A 17,299-nucleotide genomic window follows, 5' to 3' on the forward strand; every position below is an offset into this window, starting at 1 on the left:
TGATAATGATGATCAATATGATAATACACCTCAAATGCTAAGCAGCATTACATTTTTTAAGCTCCTCTTCTGAATTGCATAACTTGAAACCAACTACGGAATTTCAACTGCCTACCTTTTAATTTTTTTAAAAAAAGGATTTTATTTGGCAAGAGTTTGATAAGGTTGCGTTTCTCAGATTGACACAGGTACCTCGAGTCCTTGCACTGTCAAACTTTCACAGCAGTCTACTGTTACACTTCCAGCACAACTCTTCCTTGGCTCCTGTCCAAGTGCCTCTCTTCTCCCTGGGATCCACCAGTGGCATCATTTGGATCCATGGGTAGGACAATCCTAGGAAATCAAAATTAACTCAGGACTTCCAACTGCAATGCCAACCCTGTCCCCCATACCCTGTGGTCCTGTGACAATATCAGCCATACCATCAACATCCCTCAGTTCTTAACTTTTAATCTCATACCACTCACCAAGAATACAATGAGATAATTGAATGCTTGCCCCAAGCCCATACTTCCAACTTCAGGACTGTTATGTCTGCAGCAGGCAAACTGTTGCTACTTCCCCATGGATCCACACCACACGATAGCTCTCTCAGAGTCACTGTAAGGAATAATAGCAGACAAATCAAAGGAAAGGCCAGGTCAAATGGAAAGACTTCAATGAATGCTGCTGCTAGCTGATAACATCTGCTACTAGTATGGGTCTTTCCTACACAATCTCTATCACTGACATGGGTCTGGGATGGAACTAAGGATGGGCAGTTTGATTCGTGGTTCATGGCCAAACCACGAACTGAACCACAAACTGATAGACTGATTCGCGAACCAAATCAGTTTGTTTCAATTCATGAGCCAGTTAAAGTATATACCCCTGCTTTCTGCTTGCTTCTAGCTTCTAGCCATTTCACCCCCAGCTTGGCGTTTGCCATGGCTTTTGGCAGCAAGTGAAAAGCAGGGAGTGAAATGGTTAGGAGGCATCCCCCCAATTTCTGCTCCCCACAGCTTTTGGAAGTTAGCAGAGGGTGAAACGCTTCCCTGCGATTTCTCCCCCTACTTTCTGCTCACAGCCAAAATCCATGCCGAGCAGAAAGTTGGGGGTGAAATGGCTGGGGGGCATTTCACCTGCTGCTTTTTGCTCGCTGCCAAAAGTTGCAGTGAGCAGAAAGCTGGGACTGAAATGGCTCAGAGCCATTTAAACCCCTGCTTTCTACTCCCCATGGCTTTTAGCATGGAGCAGAAAGCAATTATTTAAATGGTCCCAAGCCATTTAAACCCCTGTTTTCTGCTTTTTACAAAGTGCTATGAACTGCATCAAAATTCGTGGAAGTTCATGGTGGCTCTTCAGTTCATGAACATCACTTCGCAAACCATGGACCAGCCCAAATTTGTGACAAACTTTAGTTCCTGAGCCAGTTTCTGCCCATCCCTAGATGGAGCCACAAGGGGCCAACAGCCATGCCTCTCCAGTAATATAAGAGACATTCTGTGGACCCAGACGAAATTACCCATCAGTAGAACAGAGCTTTCCTGCCTCCCACTGCAGCCTACTGATCTCAAAGAAATACTGCTCCTGGGGGGGTGGGGACCTGAGGAATATGGTGAGAGAAACTACATAAAACATACTATGGTTCATTATTTATTTGTATTTTACAGAGAGGGGAACTGATTGCAAGAGACAATGTTTAAAATCAGGTCCTGAAGTCCCAAGGGATCACACTTCTTGCCAGTTTGGGAAAGCCTTTCTCATTTGTTCTTGGAAAGTTTTTGCTGTCCTGGCTTCCGTCCCTGGTGACTGGCCATCTGAGCTGAACTGGATGCCCCCAACAAAAGAAAAGACCCTGAGATAGAACTAGGTTAAACAGCTCCCCTTACACCAAGGCTGTGTTTTCAGGGTAATAAGCTATGATGCTCATTTCCTGTATGGAGGGAGACAGGGAGGAGGAAAGGCATCGGGCAAGCCGGCCTGCGGCAAACACACGTTTCTGAAAAGACTGCATCTTAGACCCTGCAGAGCTCCTGAACTGGAGGGGCTGTGGACGAGAAGTGCTTCTGTGCAGCTCACCCAGGATCGACCAGGTAAGCGCAGGCTTCGCTTGTTTCTTGTAAACCAAAATGTCTCACTTTCAGCTAAGCTGTACCCTGGAGAGAGACACATACAGAGGCACTCGTATTAAGGACGCCCGATTTCCTTCTGCTTAAGAAGCAGGACTTTCTCTTCCTTCCTCCAGATGCCCTGGAGAAAGTGTAGGCTTTCTCCCTAGTCGGATGACAAGTGCTTTCTGTTGCAACAGCCTGCAACACCACCGATGTGCTTCTACACAGGTCTGCCCTCAGGCAATTTTTCTAAAGCTCAAGGCAGTCGGATCACTGCTCCAGGCAGTTTGTCTTCTGGTAAGGAGGTACGCAAGGTTCAGATACGGCTTCAAAAACTTGGCAAGCCAGTTTGACCACAGATGATAGTGAGGCTGTTTTTAAAAATGTATGGCATAGGTATGCAGTGTTTCCCAACCTGGGTTTGGGACCCAAAAGTGGGTGGCAAATCCTCTGCAAGTGGGTCACGGTCCAGCCCTCCCTATTGGTTTCCCCTGCTTTTTCCATTGCTCTTTTTTTGTATCTTGGAAACTGAGATCTACCCTTGAAACAGTCTCTTCCATGTCATACATTAGTTGGTATTTTTTCTTCACTGCGTATACATGCTGATCAAGTAAAGCATGTCCTTATGGTTACTAGAGTGAGTTTCTTAGAATATTAGGGGAGATTAGAGGGACGAACAGAGGAGAGGGTGGTCAAAGGCTGCTACCAGTCAAGGTATAAATGCCTGGGTTTGTTAAATCAACAGTCTAGCTCCGCTCATCTGTTTGCATCTGAGCCACATTTAAATGTCATATATAGTACAGCCAATATAGTTGTAACAGCCTAGAACCATGGACAGTTGCTGCCAATCAGAGTGCCCACTGGTACATGGGAGATTTATGTTGTTTGTAAAACGGGGGGTGGGGGGTTGAGATACCTTAGGCCATAATCTAAGACCTTGTCTTCTGGGAGGAAGAAGCAAAATAGGGACGCATCCTGTTGGCAACACATAAACCTGGCATCCGTACCGTTTAAATCTGCAAACTTGCTGAGCATTTCACACAGGATGCTTACAGTTCCAGGCTTTAAGATCTTAGCTGAGACATCTCCCTTTCCTTTAAAAAAAAATCCAGCCTGGTGAAGAGCTCTGGAGAACTTACAAGCTTGCATACTATTTGGGTCATTTTGGTTGGTCCTAATAAAATCCAACATGGCAGAATGTCTAAAGCTCATTTTTCTGCCCCAATTATTTAATTCCAGAGCGGTACCTATTTTAGTCTGTTCTTTGCAATCAATAATATGCTTCCACACTAGCCATTTAGTCTGGAACAGATAACATTCACACACTCAGTGTTTAGGGAGGATCCAGATGACATTATTGTCTGCCCAGTGCATCCAGCAACAGCATCCACCTGTTGTTCTCTTTTCTCAAGTTTTATTGGTAGTGACTAAAAAAAGTTAAGTGTAATTTCAGTGTCAGCCTCTCCAGTCTGAATGGGCAAGGCACTGTTGAGGTTTGCCGGGGCTGAGGCTGCAGTTGCATTTTAAGTGCTATCTATTCCTTTCCTTTTTATTAATAAGCTAATTTGACCAAAGGTTGGAGTAATTTAATACATTAACAGCACAACCCTAAGAGTACCCTCCTGGGAGTGGTGGTGGAAAGTGCCCCCAAGTCATAGCCAAGATTTATATTATATTTCTCTCAAAAAAAACCTGCTCAAGACAGCTCACAAAGTTTTAAAAAATCTTTAAAAGTACAGCATCAACAATTAATAAAACAAGCCATAAGAACAAGCCAGAGACATGAAAACACAATGAAATAAAGTTCAGCAGCCCAAAATAATATACACTGAATAGTTCCATACTAACTTTTCTTGTGATCCCTTGAAAAAAAAATTTAAATATTCCAGAATTAGCTGTAATCATATCTAACAAAGTATTCTGTGAAACAGCTGGGCAGCACTACTGGGATTTTTTTTTAATGTAGTGCATGTTTTAATACTTATGAATTTTATTTAACTGTTCCCTATTTATTGTTTATTTTAATATTTCATTAGGGGCTGCACTGAGATCCTTGGGTGGGGATAAACATGTAATATTTATCTCACCTAAGGACCTTTGCACAGCCCATTTGTTCTTAACAACAGCCCTGTAAGGCAGGTTAGGCTAAAAGATAAACTGGGAAGTGACTGAGATGAGAGATAAACTGAAGTAAGAGATAAACTGAGTGACTGTGGGCCAGTCACTAACTGTGCGATCCTAAGGGCACTTCCCTGGGAGTAAGCCACACTGAGTAGACTCAAGAAGGATCCTGAGGCCCAAACTAGATAAGATGGTGTGCCTGAGTCCACCAAGAGATGTTTTGCCACTTGTATCAGTGAGCTCTCACAGGGGAAATCCTTTAGACAGCACTGCAGAAGTTCAATTCTGGTCAGGACCCCTGCGCCATGGGGGAAGGAGGGCCTTCTGCTTCCCATCATGATATTTTTCCAACCCCAAAAATGGCATCAATGTCATTCTGGTCAGGACCACTGTGACCAATGTTCCCTCTAAGCTGTGGAGTCTTGTGAGCAAAAATTCTACTTTGTGAGCTACTGGCATAAAAGTTGTGAGCAAGCGATTTGGCTACTGCATAAATTAGTTTGCTCTGGAGCCATCCTTCCTGAGCTAAGACAAAAATGTCTGAGCCGGAGGCTACAAAACTGTGAGCTCGCTCACACTAACTCATCTTAGAGGGAACACTGACTGTGACACAGTGGGAGGAGGGGTTCCCGCCTTCCCCCTGATGTTTTAGCAGCATCTGAGAACATTTTATATTTCATTTAAATTGTTGGAATTGTTTTATTAATTTATGAATGTTTTTACTATTGTTCATCACACTGAGCCCTGTGTATTCAGGGGTGGGGGGGTCTGTAAATTATAAATAAATAAACTGAAATTTGAAATTAATTATTCTGCCTGCCCTTGCAAAGTTCTCAATCAGCCGGTCTGTTCTGGATTTGCCTGCACTTGTCTAACAGCGTGAGACCGTGTGCATATATGTCCACGCACCTGCCGAATTAAGGCTGCAGTGCTTAACACAATGGCTAACAAATAATTCACGCTGACCTAGCAGCCAACATTGGGGTCCTAATGGTGTTTACTTCCAAATAACGTTCTATTTCATTGCTTTATTGACTGAGCTCCACCAGGAGGAGCCCCATGCAGGTAAATGGCAAGAACAGAAGTAGCGGCTGCAGAAGCCTAACAGGGACAGCAGGAGAGGATCGGGTACCCAAGACTGGTTTCTTTGTGGTTCATCCCATCACCAAGCCCTGCAGTGCTGAGGCTGCAAAGGGATCTCTTAGTTCCTCGCCCAGCTTCATGCACAACTACTCCTGTACAGTTTCTAGGTGGTGGACAGGTGTTGGGAAATGAAACTTACTTAAGAAGAGAGTTATCAGTCTGTTTGTTTTTACCAGCAGGACTCCTGTGACTTCAGTTTAATAGCCTAGTACATCTTTATCCCTCCCTCCCTCCCTCCCTCCCTCCCTCCCTCCTCGCAATCTGCTGGGGCCTCAAATAAAAACACAATATAAAAAATGATTTCAAATATTTAAAAGGCGTATATATTTTAAATTTTTCTGAGACCAGCTGATGTAATTTAAAACAGTAGGGGGCCTCTAGGTTTTGTATAGCTTAGGGCCTCTGCAAGTCTAAATCCGGCCCTGCCTGTGATGTAGGAAAGGTTTAGGGGCTGATTCTACAATACATTGTCCTTGTGCCCCCCCAGTGCCCCCCTGGGTCCTGTCAATGTGACAAGCTCCGAGAGATTCATTCTCAGAGTTTAATTCCCAGGTTATTTGGGGACCTGATTAATACTGGGACACAATGAGAGGGGGGTTAAGTCTTCCTCACCATGCTTTTTTCACAGTCTATTTCCCAGTTGGAGGAATGTTCATGTTCCCAAGCCCATCAGTACATGTGCAGGTCAGGAAAATGGTGCAGGGAGATGGCATAAGCCCCCTCTCCAATGTTCCCTCTAAGTTGTGGAGTCTTGTGAGCAAGAATTCTTCTTTGTGATCTACTGGCATTAAAGTTGTAAGCGAGCAATTTGACTACAGCATAAATTAGTCTGCTCTGGAGCCATCCTACCTCAGATAGGACAAAAATGTGTGAGCCGGAGGCTAAAAAACTGTGAGCTAGCTTACACTAACTCAGCTTAGAGGGAACACTGCCCCTCTCCCCACTTGCTATGATCTAGATCCAAATCAGGTTTTACACCCCTGATAATTAATTTCCAAGCAAGCAATATCTACTGCACATCTGCTTGATGAGACCCAGGACAGGCAGGAGCGAAAGTTGATCACAAGCTAAACATGAGCCTGCAGTGCGATGTGACTGTGAAGAAAGCTAATGCAGTCTTAGGATGCATTAACAGAAGCATTGTGTCCAGATCACCAGGAGGTGGTCGTTCCGCTCTTTTCTGCTATGGTCAGGCCTCACCTGGAGTACTGTGTCCAGTTTTAGGCACCTCATGTTAGGAAGGATGTTGACAAGCTCGAGCGTGGCCAGAAGAGGGCAACCAGGATGGTGAGAGGGTTGGAATCCAAGTCTCATGAGGAAAGGCTAAAAGAGTTGGGTATGTTTAGCCTGGGAAAGAGAAGGCTTAGAGGGGACATGAATGATTGCAGTCTTCAAGTATTTGAAGGGCTGTCATGTAGAAGATGGAGCAGATCTATTCTCTCTTGCTCCGGATTGCAAGACTAGAACTAATGGGTGGAAATTACAAGGGAATTGTTACCGGCTAAATATCAGGAGAAACTTCCTAACTGTAAGAGTAGTTGAGCAGTGGAACAGGCTGCCTCTGGAGGTGGTGGATGCTCCTTCACTGGACATTTGCAAGTGGAGGCTGGATGACCATCTTTCGGGTATGTTGTAGGGCTATCTTTCAGCTATGCTCCTGCAGAGTGCAGGGGGTGGGACTAGATGACCTGCAAGGTCCCTTCCAACTCTATGATTCTATGAAAACCCACTGTGTAGTTAGTCCCTGAGAAACAGCTGTTTGATCAACAACACCCAGTCTGCGATCATATGCACAATTAGAGCCGGCATAGGTGCAAATGTTGGGCAGATTTAAAGGGCACGATCAGACATCTGGGAAGTACCCTGCAGCCATTGGCAACCCGTTCTGCACCACCGCAGAAGCGGAGTCAAAAGACACCGGGGGAAACCCGGTAGTAAACGGGTTGTGACGGGCCACAGACAGACTTTCCTGTGTCTGATCGCTCCAGCGCACTCTCATGGCGTCGGAATGGTCTGATCAGGCCATCCCGCCTCCGTGCCATGGTTTTCCCCCCCTTCACAGTATACGCATCATCGCAAACTCCATAGGGAGCCCTCAGTGCTGAGGTACGATTCATCAATCCCTCCATTAAGTGCATGGGGGTATTAGAAAACATCCATAGTTCTTTGCAATCCCAATATTATTCTTTTATTCGTAATATTTGGGCGTTATAAGTTAATGTATATAAATGTTAACATTACTATATATCTGCTTTTTGGTCATGGAATTAGATTGGTATGCAAATTTGAAAAATCTGAATGAATAACGAGAATAATATGTTTTAGGGACTTCGCTGTTCGAAATTGTAACTTGTTATATTGTTGTGGAATATTGGATTATTGTTATATTGTATTGTTATTTATTTATAAAATAAAAAATTTATTTTAAAAAAAAAGTGCATGGGGGGGGGAATGGCACAAAAAACCCATGACTCACCCGCAGTTGCATCTGATCACGCACAGATGGACTGTGCCTCCAACTTCAAAGGGAGGTGTGATCCTGTAACTGCGGGTCAAATTCCTCCGGAAGAAAGAGCCTCACTTTCCCACCCACCCCAGCTTTATCTCTCGTGTGTGAATGCAACCCCAGATTGCTTCCTAGCAGAACAGAGATGTGAAGCCTGGTCTCCCCAGATCCTAGTCCTGCACTCTATCCACAACACAATCATGGCTTATTTAAGAAGTACGTTGTGGCATAAGCTTTTTGGGTGCAATGTATCAAATGAAGTGGTCCATGGAAGCAGATACCATCCTAAATGGGCTGCTCTTAAAATTAACCCCCGGATTCTTTGTCATTTGTGCTACGACTAATATAGCTCCCCCGCTGTGATTTTTGTTTGTTTGTTTGTTTGAGGCAGATATTTAACAGGCATGTGCAGCAGTTCCTAATACGGAGACATGGTGGAAAGGGAATCTGCCCCCTACGGATTTCTATTTATCATGCAACTGAAAAAGGCCTGTAAAACTGTAAAAGGATGGCAACCTTATTTGACCCCCTTCCTGTTTCAAAAACAGCCACCCCCGGCTACATAGGGACCCATGGAAAAGAAAGTGGGCTGGTGGCACAGCAACCACGGCGAAATGCCTGAGGCCAGGAGGCAGAGCAGGCTTAAATAGCCACTCCTAGCCACCTTCCTATGGGCTGGTCCTCACAATGAACTGGTCCAGCCTTGCCCCCAAAGCACCTCATGCCCCATGTTTTGTGGATTAAAAAAAAAACCACAGGCTTTGGTGAGAAAAAAGATGTAAGAATCCAAGGAATGTAAAAGACAGAGAGAGGACATGCTCCTCCAGAATAGGAAGCTTTGGGAAGACATTAGAGAGATATTGTGTTGATTCATATTGTTGTCATTCCTGTAGTGCTCCATGAAGAGATTGGCGATGAACATCTACAGAGAGACTGAGTTGAAAAAAGATATTCGAAACAGCTTCCTAATCTGGAGGAGTGTATCCTCTCTCTATCTTTTACATTCCTTGGATTCTTACATATTTTTCACATGCATCTTTTTTCCCATGTCACTGAAGTTTTTTTCTGTGTTTAACAGATGACAGTGGATGAAGTAATGTGTGTTGGCTAAGAGCTTGGGAAAAATTAAGGCTGTTTAGTCTGTTATTTTCTTTACAGCCCCGTTGACATGCCTTGAAGTGATAACGCCACTAAAAGAATCCAGGAACATAGCCAGGACTGTGTTCATAATATTTACATTAAGATTTTATATCGTATTAGTACCATTCTCTATGGTCTTTGCCCACAGATCTATCTATATATATATATTTATTCATGAAATGTGTTTTATATCATGAATGTTACTTGCAATATAAAAAGTATAACAAAGTGTGTTAAAATTTACAGAACAGTGGTTTTTCCTTGGTGAGTTATATATTTTTTCTCCATGTTTTGTGGAGGCAAGGGCAAAAATGCCCCCTGCTCTGACAGGATAAAGAACAAACATAATATTTAATAGCCATCAGTGACTGTGAGGGCCAGGTTAGGACATGCTGAGGCCTTAAGCTATGTCAAGTTTAAGAAGCCCCATAGTATTACCTTAAAAGGATAGTTTAGTAAATTTTGGTCTTTTTGAAATTTATTTAGAGGCCTCTTATAATCTGAGGCCCTAAACCGTAGCTCACTTAGATTGTGCATAAATCTAACTCTGGTGACAGCTGTGATGAAACAGGCCCTGCAGATACCTTCTTCTACTACAGATGAGATGGTACAAACTGACTATTCTCAAAAAATGAAGATACCATGGAGCAGTGTTCCCTTTAAGCTGAGTTAGTGTGAGCTAGCTCACAGTTTTTTAGCCTCCAGCTCACACATCTTTGCCTTAGCTCAGGAAGGAGGGCTCCAGAGCAAACTAATTGATGCAGGAGCCAAATGGCTCGCTCACAACTTTAATGCCAGCAGCTCACAAAGTAGAATTCCTGCTCACAAGACTCCACAGCTTAGAGGGAACATTGCCGTGGAGAATAACAAAAACAAGTAGGCAATGTGTGTGTGTGTGTAAATGAGAATGCATAAACAATGATAAAGTCACAATATAATAGTAACAAATCGAAAGAGTTCAGCAAAGTCAATTTTACGTCAAGCACTGAAGCTGGAGCAATATTATGTTCCTGTATTCTCTTCTGGAGAAGCGTTTTGAAAAACAATTTCCAAGTTGACGTTATTGTTAAAGGAAGAAAGGAAGAAGGAACATTCATATCTTATTGATAAGAATTACATACACAAGCACTTTGTTTCAACAAACAACTTTATTTCATGTTGACTGTTATGGCTTGCTCTGATATGGATTTGGACTTTTACATGTAATATGCACTTTGAATGTTGATATCGTCTCTGAATGCTGAAAAGTTGTGACTTTATCATTGTTTATGCATTCTCATTTACATACACACACACACACACACATATATATATATTGGTCGCGGTGGCTCAGAGGTAAAGACGTTGAGCTGCAGACCAGAAGGTTTGTAGTTCGGCAGTTCAAGACCCAAGTGCCGCATGACGGAGTGAGCTCCCATCTCTGGCCCCAGTTCCTACCAACCTAGCAGTTCGAAAGCAAGAAATTGCAAGTAGATAAATAGGTACCACTTCGGTGGGAAGGTAACAGCATTCTGTATGCCTCGGAATACAGCCACATGACCACAGAGAAATCTTCGGACAGAGCTGGCTTTTTGGCTTGGAAATGGAGATGAGCACTGCCCCCTAGAGTTGGATTCGACTAGCTCTCGAGCAAAGGAAACCCTTACCTTTATTTATATAGATATATATCCTACTTGTTTTCGTTATTCTCCACAGTATCCTTGTTTTTTGTGTAATCTTCTTCCATGGTTCTCTCTGGTTGTACACTCCTGTGGATGGCTTACACAACTGCCTTCCCATTGTCACTATGGAGGGAAGTTGCGAGCTTCCACTGCATTTTCAGGAACCTGCACCTTTTCCACGCTGTGAGATCTGAGTCCTGTAACACCTTAGAGGGAGCTTTGATGCTCAAAAGCTCATCCCCCCCCCAAACCCTTGTTGGTCCCTGAGGTGCTACTGAACTCAGATCCAGCTGTTCTACTGCCCACCAACACAGCTACCCTCTGAAACATTTCCTGCTCTCCTGTTTTAGGTTGTGTTTACTTGTTATTTAGATGATTAATTCCACTCAGTTGTTTGATCTGTTGTACTTTGGTTGCTCTAGACATTGTTTGGAAAATCACACTGGAAAGTGGTTTCTAAATCTTTTCCGTAATACCCGTTGTGCTAATAAGCTATGCAAATCCATTTTTTTCCAGGGCTGAAATTTTACCCTTCTCCTGGAACAGAGGAAAAACTCGGCCCTTGATCCAATAGCATCCAGCTCCGCTTCCCTTCTTCTTGCAGCCGAACTGCCCGACCCAAAATGAGCACTCCAGATTCCTCCTTGCTTTTCAACATGCAGGGCGAGTACCACAACATGAGCGAGCTTTACCACCTGCTCAACGACACTTTCTTCTATTGCGACTTGGGGCTGGACCACAGTGTGAAGCGGGTCTTCCTCTTTGTCCTGTACCTCATCATCTTTGTGGTCGGGCTAGTGGAGAACCTCTTGGTTATCTGGGTCAACTGGCAGACCCGAGGTCACAGGAGCCTGGTCAACGTCTACATCTTGAACATGGCCATCGCTGACCTAGGGGTCATTCTCTCTTTACCAGTCTGGATGCTGGAAGTTATGCTTGATTACACCTGGCTCTGGGGAGGTTTCCTTTGCCGCTTTACCTACTACTTTTACTTCGCCAACATGTACAGCAGCATCTTCTTTCTCACTTGCCTCAGCGTTGACCGCTATGTGTCCTTGACAACTTCTTCCCACTTCTGGCGCCAAAACCAGCACTGGGTGAGACGCGTTGTCTGTTGCTGCATATGGGCCTCCGCCGCCATCATTCCTTTGCCCGAGGTGGCACACATGGAAGTAATGGACTCTATCGAGCCACTTTGCATCTTCATGGCCCCCTTTGAGACCTTTGACTCATGGGCAACAGTGATCACACTGCTGGCCATCATTCTGGGATTCATCATCCCCTTCCCCATCATTGCAGTTTTCAACATACTGACCGCCAGATACATCAAGCGCAGCAACAAGCCAGAGAGCAGAAAGCACTGCACCCTCATCTATGCCTACATCATCGTTTTCCTGATCTGCTGGCTGCCATTCCACTTGGTTTTGATCTTGATCTCTTTCGACGGCATCCACATCTTACTCCAATGCTACTTGGCTGATTTCATCTACTTCTTCTATGATATCATAGACTGTTTCACCTTGCTCCATTGTGTGGTCAACCCCATCTTGTACAACTTCCTGAGCAAGAACTTCCGAGGAAAGCTGATCTCTGCTGTGGTCAAGTACATCCCCAAGGACCAAACAGGTCAGAAGGGTGGAGATGGATCCTCCTCGAGCACCCAACACTCCATCGTCATTGCAAAAGAAAGTATCTCACCGAGTTAAGCAACACTCCTCGCTGCTCTCTTTCCACTTTGTTTCTGTGGCTTGATAACAAGACTCTGCATATTTGGAATTGTCTCTTTCCAATAAGGGCAGTCAATAAATTTTGCTTCCTTCAAATGCTGGTTTCCTGATTACCACCAAATGCTTCCTGGGGAGAGCAGGGTCATACCGGGTGACATGCGGAGGAGAATATATGCAGCTTTGTCAAATCTATTTAACTTAGCAAGCGGAGAGAAAGGTTTTTATTAACCCCAGAAATAACAGTGATAATAAACTGCTTTCTGCTGCCCTGACATTTTACAGTTGCCATTGAGAGGAGACACATTTCTGCAAATTGCTCTCTTATACGTACAAAATTCCGAATGGAAACTGCACTTGGAAAGCATGAAGCTGTTCCACTCGTTAAACAGAACAGTTCATCTGGGTGCATGCACACCTTTTATCCTTACAACAATAATCCTCTGAAGCGGGCCAGGCCGAGAGTGACTGGCCCAAGGTCATGCAGCACACTTCACAATAGCGGGGGGCCTTTGACCCTGGGCCTCCCAGATCCTAGCCAGCACTCTAACCACTGCATCACACCAGCACTTTTGGTTAATTCAGTCCAAAACTAGATATGGCAGGGGATAGTCATGTGACCATGAAAGTGAAGGGAGCTGGATCTCCAATATAAGAGCTGGACTGGGAGAAAAATGCTGAAAGAAGCAAAGCCATTGATCTGTGAAGGTAGTCTTTATGCAGACTGGCAGCAGGCAACAGCTCTCATCTCAGACACAGGTCTTTCACATTCCCTCCTACCAATACTGGAGATCCCAGGGACTGAGGAGCTTATATCCATGGGAGGGTCACTTTGATTGTCTTCCCAACAGAGATGCTTCTGGCTGGGCCTCTCCACCACCGGACACCCTTTCCTGGGTATGGGGAGAGCACTAAAATGTACATGCTTTGGAAGCTTTATGATGAAACGTACCAATTTGCCTGCCAAGATGAGGATATGTTTTAGGAAACTACATGTTTATTCTGTTTTATTTCTAACCTAATACCCCATTCAAAGAAAGCATCCCACAGAGCCAAAGTGCACAGAGATCTGTGATCCCCTGTCAGACATGAAGCGGTGCCTTGAAAAGCGTCTCACATGGCCAAAGTGCTCAAAGATCTGTGATTCCCCTGTGGGACACGAAGCTGCATCTTGAAAACCTTATCCTCCCTTCTTCATTTCCCCCACACACACACAAAATGCCCCCTCCAGGCGGCTTTTAGCCTCAGCAAGGGGAAAGGTAGCTGTCTAGCCTGGGCTAGAAACAGTGTGGGGAGGGCATTTTTGATCAGGTAAACAGTATGAGGGTAGAATTAACTTCCCCCTTCAGCAGAGCGACAACGAAAGCGTCTCACATGGCCAAAGTGCTCAAGGATCTGTGATTCCCCTGTTGGACACAAAGCTGTGTCTTGAAAAGCTTATCCTCCCTTCTTCATTTCCCCCACACACACACAAAATGCCCCCTCCAGGCAGCTTTTAGCCTCAGCAAGGGGAAAGGTAGCTGTCTAGCCTGGGCTAGAAACAGTGTGGGGAGGGCATTTTCGATCAGGTAAACAGTATGAGGGTAGAATTAACTTCCCCCTTCAGCAGAGCGACAACCCCAATCCTCCAGCACTGTTGTTGTTGTTGGCCATTCAGTTGTGTCCAACTCTTGGCGATTCTATGGGCCAGCTCTCTCCACGTTTTCCCATCTTGTACTGTTTCTTTGAGTTGTTCCATGCCCTGGTTGGTGTCGACTTCTATGGTGTCTCACCGCCATGTTCTTTGGTGGTCTGGTTTCCTTTTGCCATTAACCAATCCAAACATAATTGCTTAACTCTACCCCTGGCTACACTACATGTCCACCATAGCCTTGATCCCTGTTGCCCTCCCTCAGACACTTTTAAGGCTAAACTACACACTGGGTGATCTGATTGCAGATCCCCAATATCACATGTATTTTGGCCATTAGTGTTTAAAAACACCACTGTTCTGTGGCATCTGAAAGATTAATGGACTCCGGAGGCTTCAATTGATGCCGCAATCAATCAGATTGGGGGGGGGAGTACAGCCTAATCCAGCTATGCCTGTGGAATTGCCTTTTTAGATTGATACGGCTTCTGTGAATATGTTCCACTGTCTTTTGCCCTGCAAAACGTTAGAATGGTCTAGGTCTCAAATGCAGCTTGCCCGATGCCTTTCCTCCTCCCTGTCTCCCTCCATACAGGAAATGAGCATCATAGCTTATTGCCCTAAAAACACAGCCTTGATGTAATGGGAGCTGTTTAACCCAGTTCTCTCTCGGGGTCTTTTTTTTTATTCCCCACTCCTCCACTCTCAGCTGCTGGATGACCTTGCGTCAGTCACAGTTCTCTTGGAGCTGTCCTTGAAAGGACAGTTCTTGAAAGAGCTCTCTCAGCCCCACCTACCTTGCAGGGTGTCTGTTGTGGGGAGGGGAAGGAGTTTGTAAGCCGCTTTGAGACTCTGAGTGAAGGGCGGGGTATAAATCCAAACTACTACTACTACTACTACTACTCTTCTTCTGCTTCTTGGGGGTGTCCAGGTTCATTTCAGATGGCTAGTCACCAGGGACGGAAGCCAGGCCAGAGAAAACGCTCCATGAACAAAAGAGGACACAGCTTTTCTGAGATTCATTTCCTCTCTCAGTTGAGCAACCAATGACTTAGAAGAGCAGCCCACAGAGGTCCTTTCCATGCTTGGATCTCATCCCTGGTGTTATCAGAGTTCAACTCGGGACACAATACCTTGCATTTATCTCTGGTTATAACAGTCCTTTCTGCACTAGACCTTAAATCCTGGTTCAACCCTGTCCCTGATCTTACATTCTACACTACACACAAGTTCACCCCTGTAATTATCTCAAGGTATTTTTTGTTTCTACATTACATTGGGGTCACCCCAGTTTCGCCCCATCCTTGTCCCGGGATAAACAGATGCTGTTATAACCAGGGATAAATGCAAGGTCTTGTGTCCCAAGTTGAACTCTGATAAAACCAGGGGTGAGATCCAAGTGTGGAAAGGTACAGCATCTGTTTATCCCGGGACAAGGGTAGAGCAAAACCGAGGTGACCCCAATGTAATGTGGAAACAAAAAATACACCGAGATAATTACAGGGGTGAACTTGAGTGTAGTGTAGCATGTAAGTTTGGGGACAGGGCTGAACCAGAATTTAAGGTCTAGTGCAAAATCACTCAGAGATAGAGTGTACCGAGAAGTCACAAAGAATTAAGGGACAGTGGGAAGTGCCATAAAAGGCCCACCGCAAGGATCACACAAGAATTCATTCTAACATATCCTTCTCCTGTTTCCTCCCTGTCTGGACCAAAGGACAACCCCTCTCCCATTCTCAGGCGCTGACCCACAGCCACTGAAGCTCTTGGAGTCTCACCGGGTCCTGGTCCCCCGTTAAGGTTCCTCTGCTTCTAGGTCCCCTTTGAGGATGTACATAGATGTTCAGCAAGCACTCCTGACACAGCAAATAAAAGAAAATCTCTCTGCATATATTTAAACTGTTCAAACGATGAAGAGTGTTGGCTAAGCAGAAACCACTCTGCATCACGGGATTAACAGCACAACAGTAATACTTCACTTATGCCGGGCAGCACTCTGGGCTCTGAAGCGCCAACTGCTTACAGGCTCCCCTCGGTAAGGCGACCCAAAAGTTCCTTATCTCACCCATAGGCTTAAGGCACAGAGTCCGTTCTGACAGAAGCAGTCCTTGACATTCGGGCTGAAGCTCTCTCAAGCTTTATTTCCGAGCCTTCTCCGACACCCTGTCGTGCCCTCAGGCAGCCCCCCTCACACTGTCCGGTATCTCCCCTTTTGTTAGCCCTATATCCCTCTTAGCTAATCATCGCATAGTTAGCTCCCTTTACTCTCTGGCGGCCAGATAAGAACATCTTCTGCCAGCTGTCAAGGCCACCAGGTGCCTTTAATTAATGCCTGGCCCGAACAGGCTGCACTGACCTGTGAGAACTTACAGGTTGAGATCACGTAAAGGAAGCCTCGTGTATAGGCCCTGATCCTTACACTCCCTCTCCCTATAAAAAGGGGGGGGGGCTAATCAGAGTGCTGTTTGGCTCGATTCCCTTGTTACTTGGGTACATTTGTCATACCAAGGACATCTTTCCTAAGTTTCCCGTCCCCCAATGGAGCTGACACGCAGCCAGCGGCAAAAGCTTCCCTTTACTGCTGCAGTCCTTTAAGGGAACTGACCTTTGCAACAGGGAGAAAGGAAGAACACTCCCCTACCACTGTCCATTCTTCCACTGATGCCTGGAACCAGAGCTAGGTCATTATTAAACTATCATGTGTATACAACTCCCTTGAAGGTCTCGACTGACTTCTGCTCCCCTCCCTGGTAGTACAAGACTCCATTTCCAGTCTGAATAGGGTTAGGGCTGCAGTTTCTCTTCCTGAATCAAGCAGAAGCCTCTGCTAGACTTACCCCTCTTGAGACATTATCTCTGCCCTTCACTGAGCCCTGCGAGTTCAGCTGGACCTCTGTAGCAAGCCCCTTCAGCAGCGCTCCTGATTACAAGAAGGAACCTGCGTACCTACTCTTGTATACACATACGATGCTTGCTCCAGATGCTATGAAGGAAAGACAGACATTGCAGGGACAGGGACAGCAGGCACAACCTCACTCAAACCTCTCTCTTCTACAGAGGGCTAATATTGATCAGGTTCATCCCTGGTGCTGCCTAATGGAACTAATCAATTAGCAAGTAGAAGTCTGAAAATCTTGAGGACCTCTTCAAGGAACCCAGGATTCCCTCCAAAGGTTGGGAAGCTGTTTGCAGTGACAGGCTGAAAACTGACTTCTTGCACCCAGCTTGCTTTGGGTCAACATACGGAGACTCTTTTTTGTGCCTACATGTCCTGATAGTAC

At 45.2% G+C, this 17,299-nt stretch overlaps 1 protein-coding gene across 1 annotated transcript; it reads left to right on the plus strand.

The window, feature by feature from the left end:
- Positions 1-1,982: 1,982 nt before the first annotated feature.
- Positions 1,983-12,379, plus strand: GPR182 (G protein-coupled receptor 182). Its single transcript, XM_015422721.1, has 2 exons — positions 1,983-2,075; positions 11,181-12,379. Exon 2 carries the CDS (start codon positions 11,288-11,290, stop codon positions 12,368-12,370), a length of 1,083 nt encoding a protein of 360 aa, XP_015278207.1. The 5' UTR covers positions 1,983-2,075; positions 11,181-11,287; the 3' UTR covers positions 12,371-12,379.
- Positions 12,380-17,299: the final 4,920 nt, after the last annotated feature.

Source organism: Gekko japonicus, unplaced genomic scaffold (genome assembly GCF_001447785.1).
Source record: "Gekko japonicus isolate JY-2015 unplaced genomic scaffold, Gekko_japonicus_V1.1 scaffold2835, whole genome shotgun sequence".
In the NCBI taxonomy this organism is placed as follows: domain Eukaryota; kingdom Metazoa; phylum Chordata; class Lepidosauria; order Squamata; family Gekkonidae; genus Gekko; species Gekko japonicus.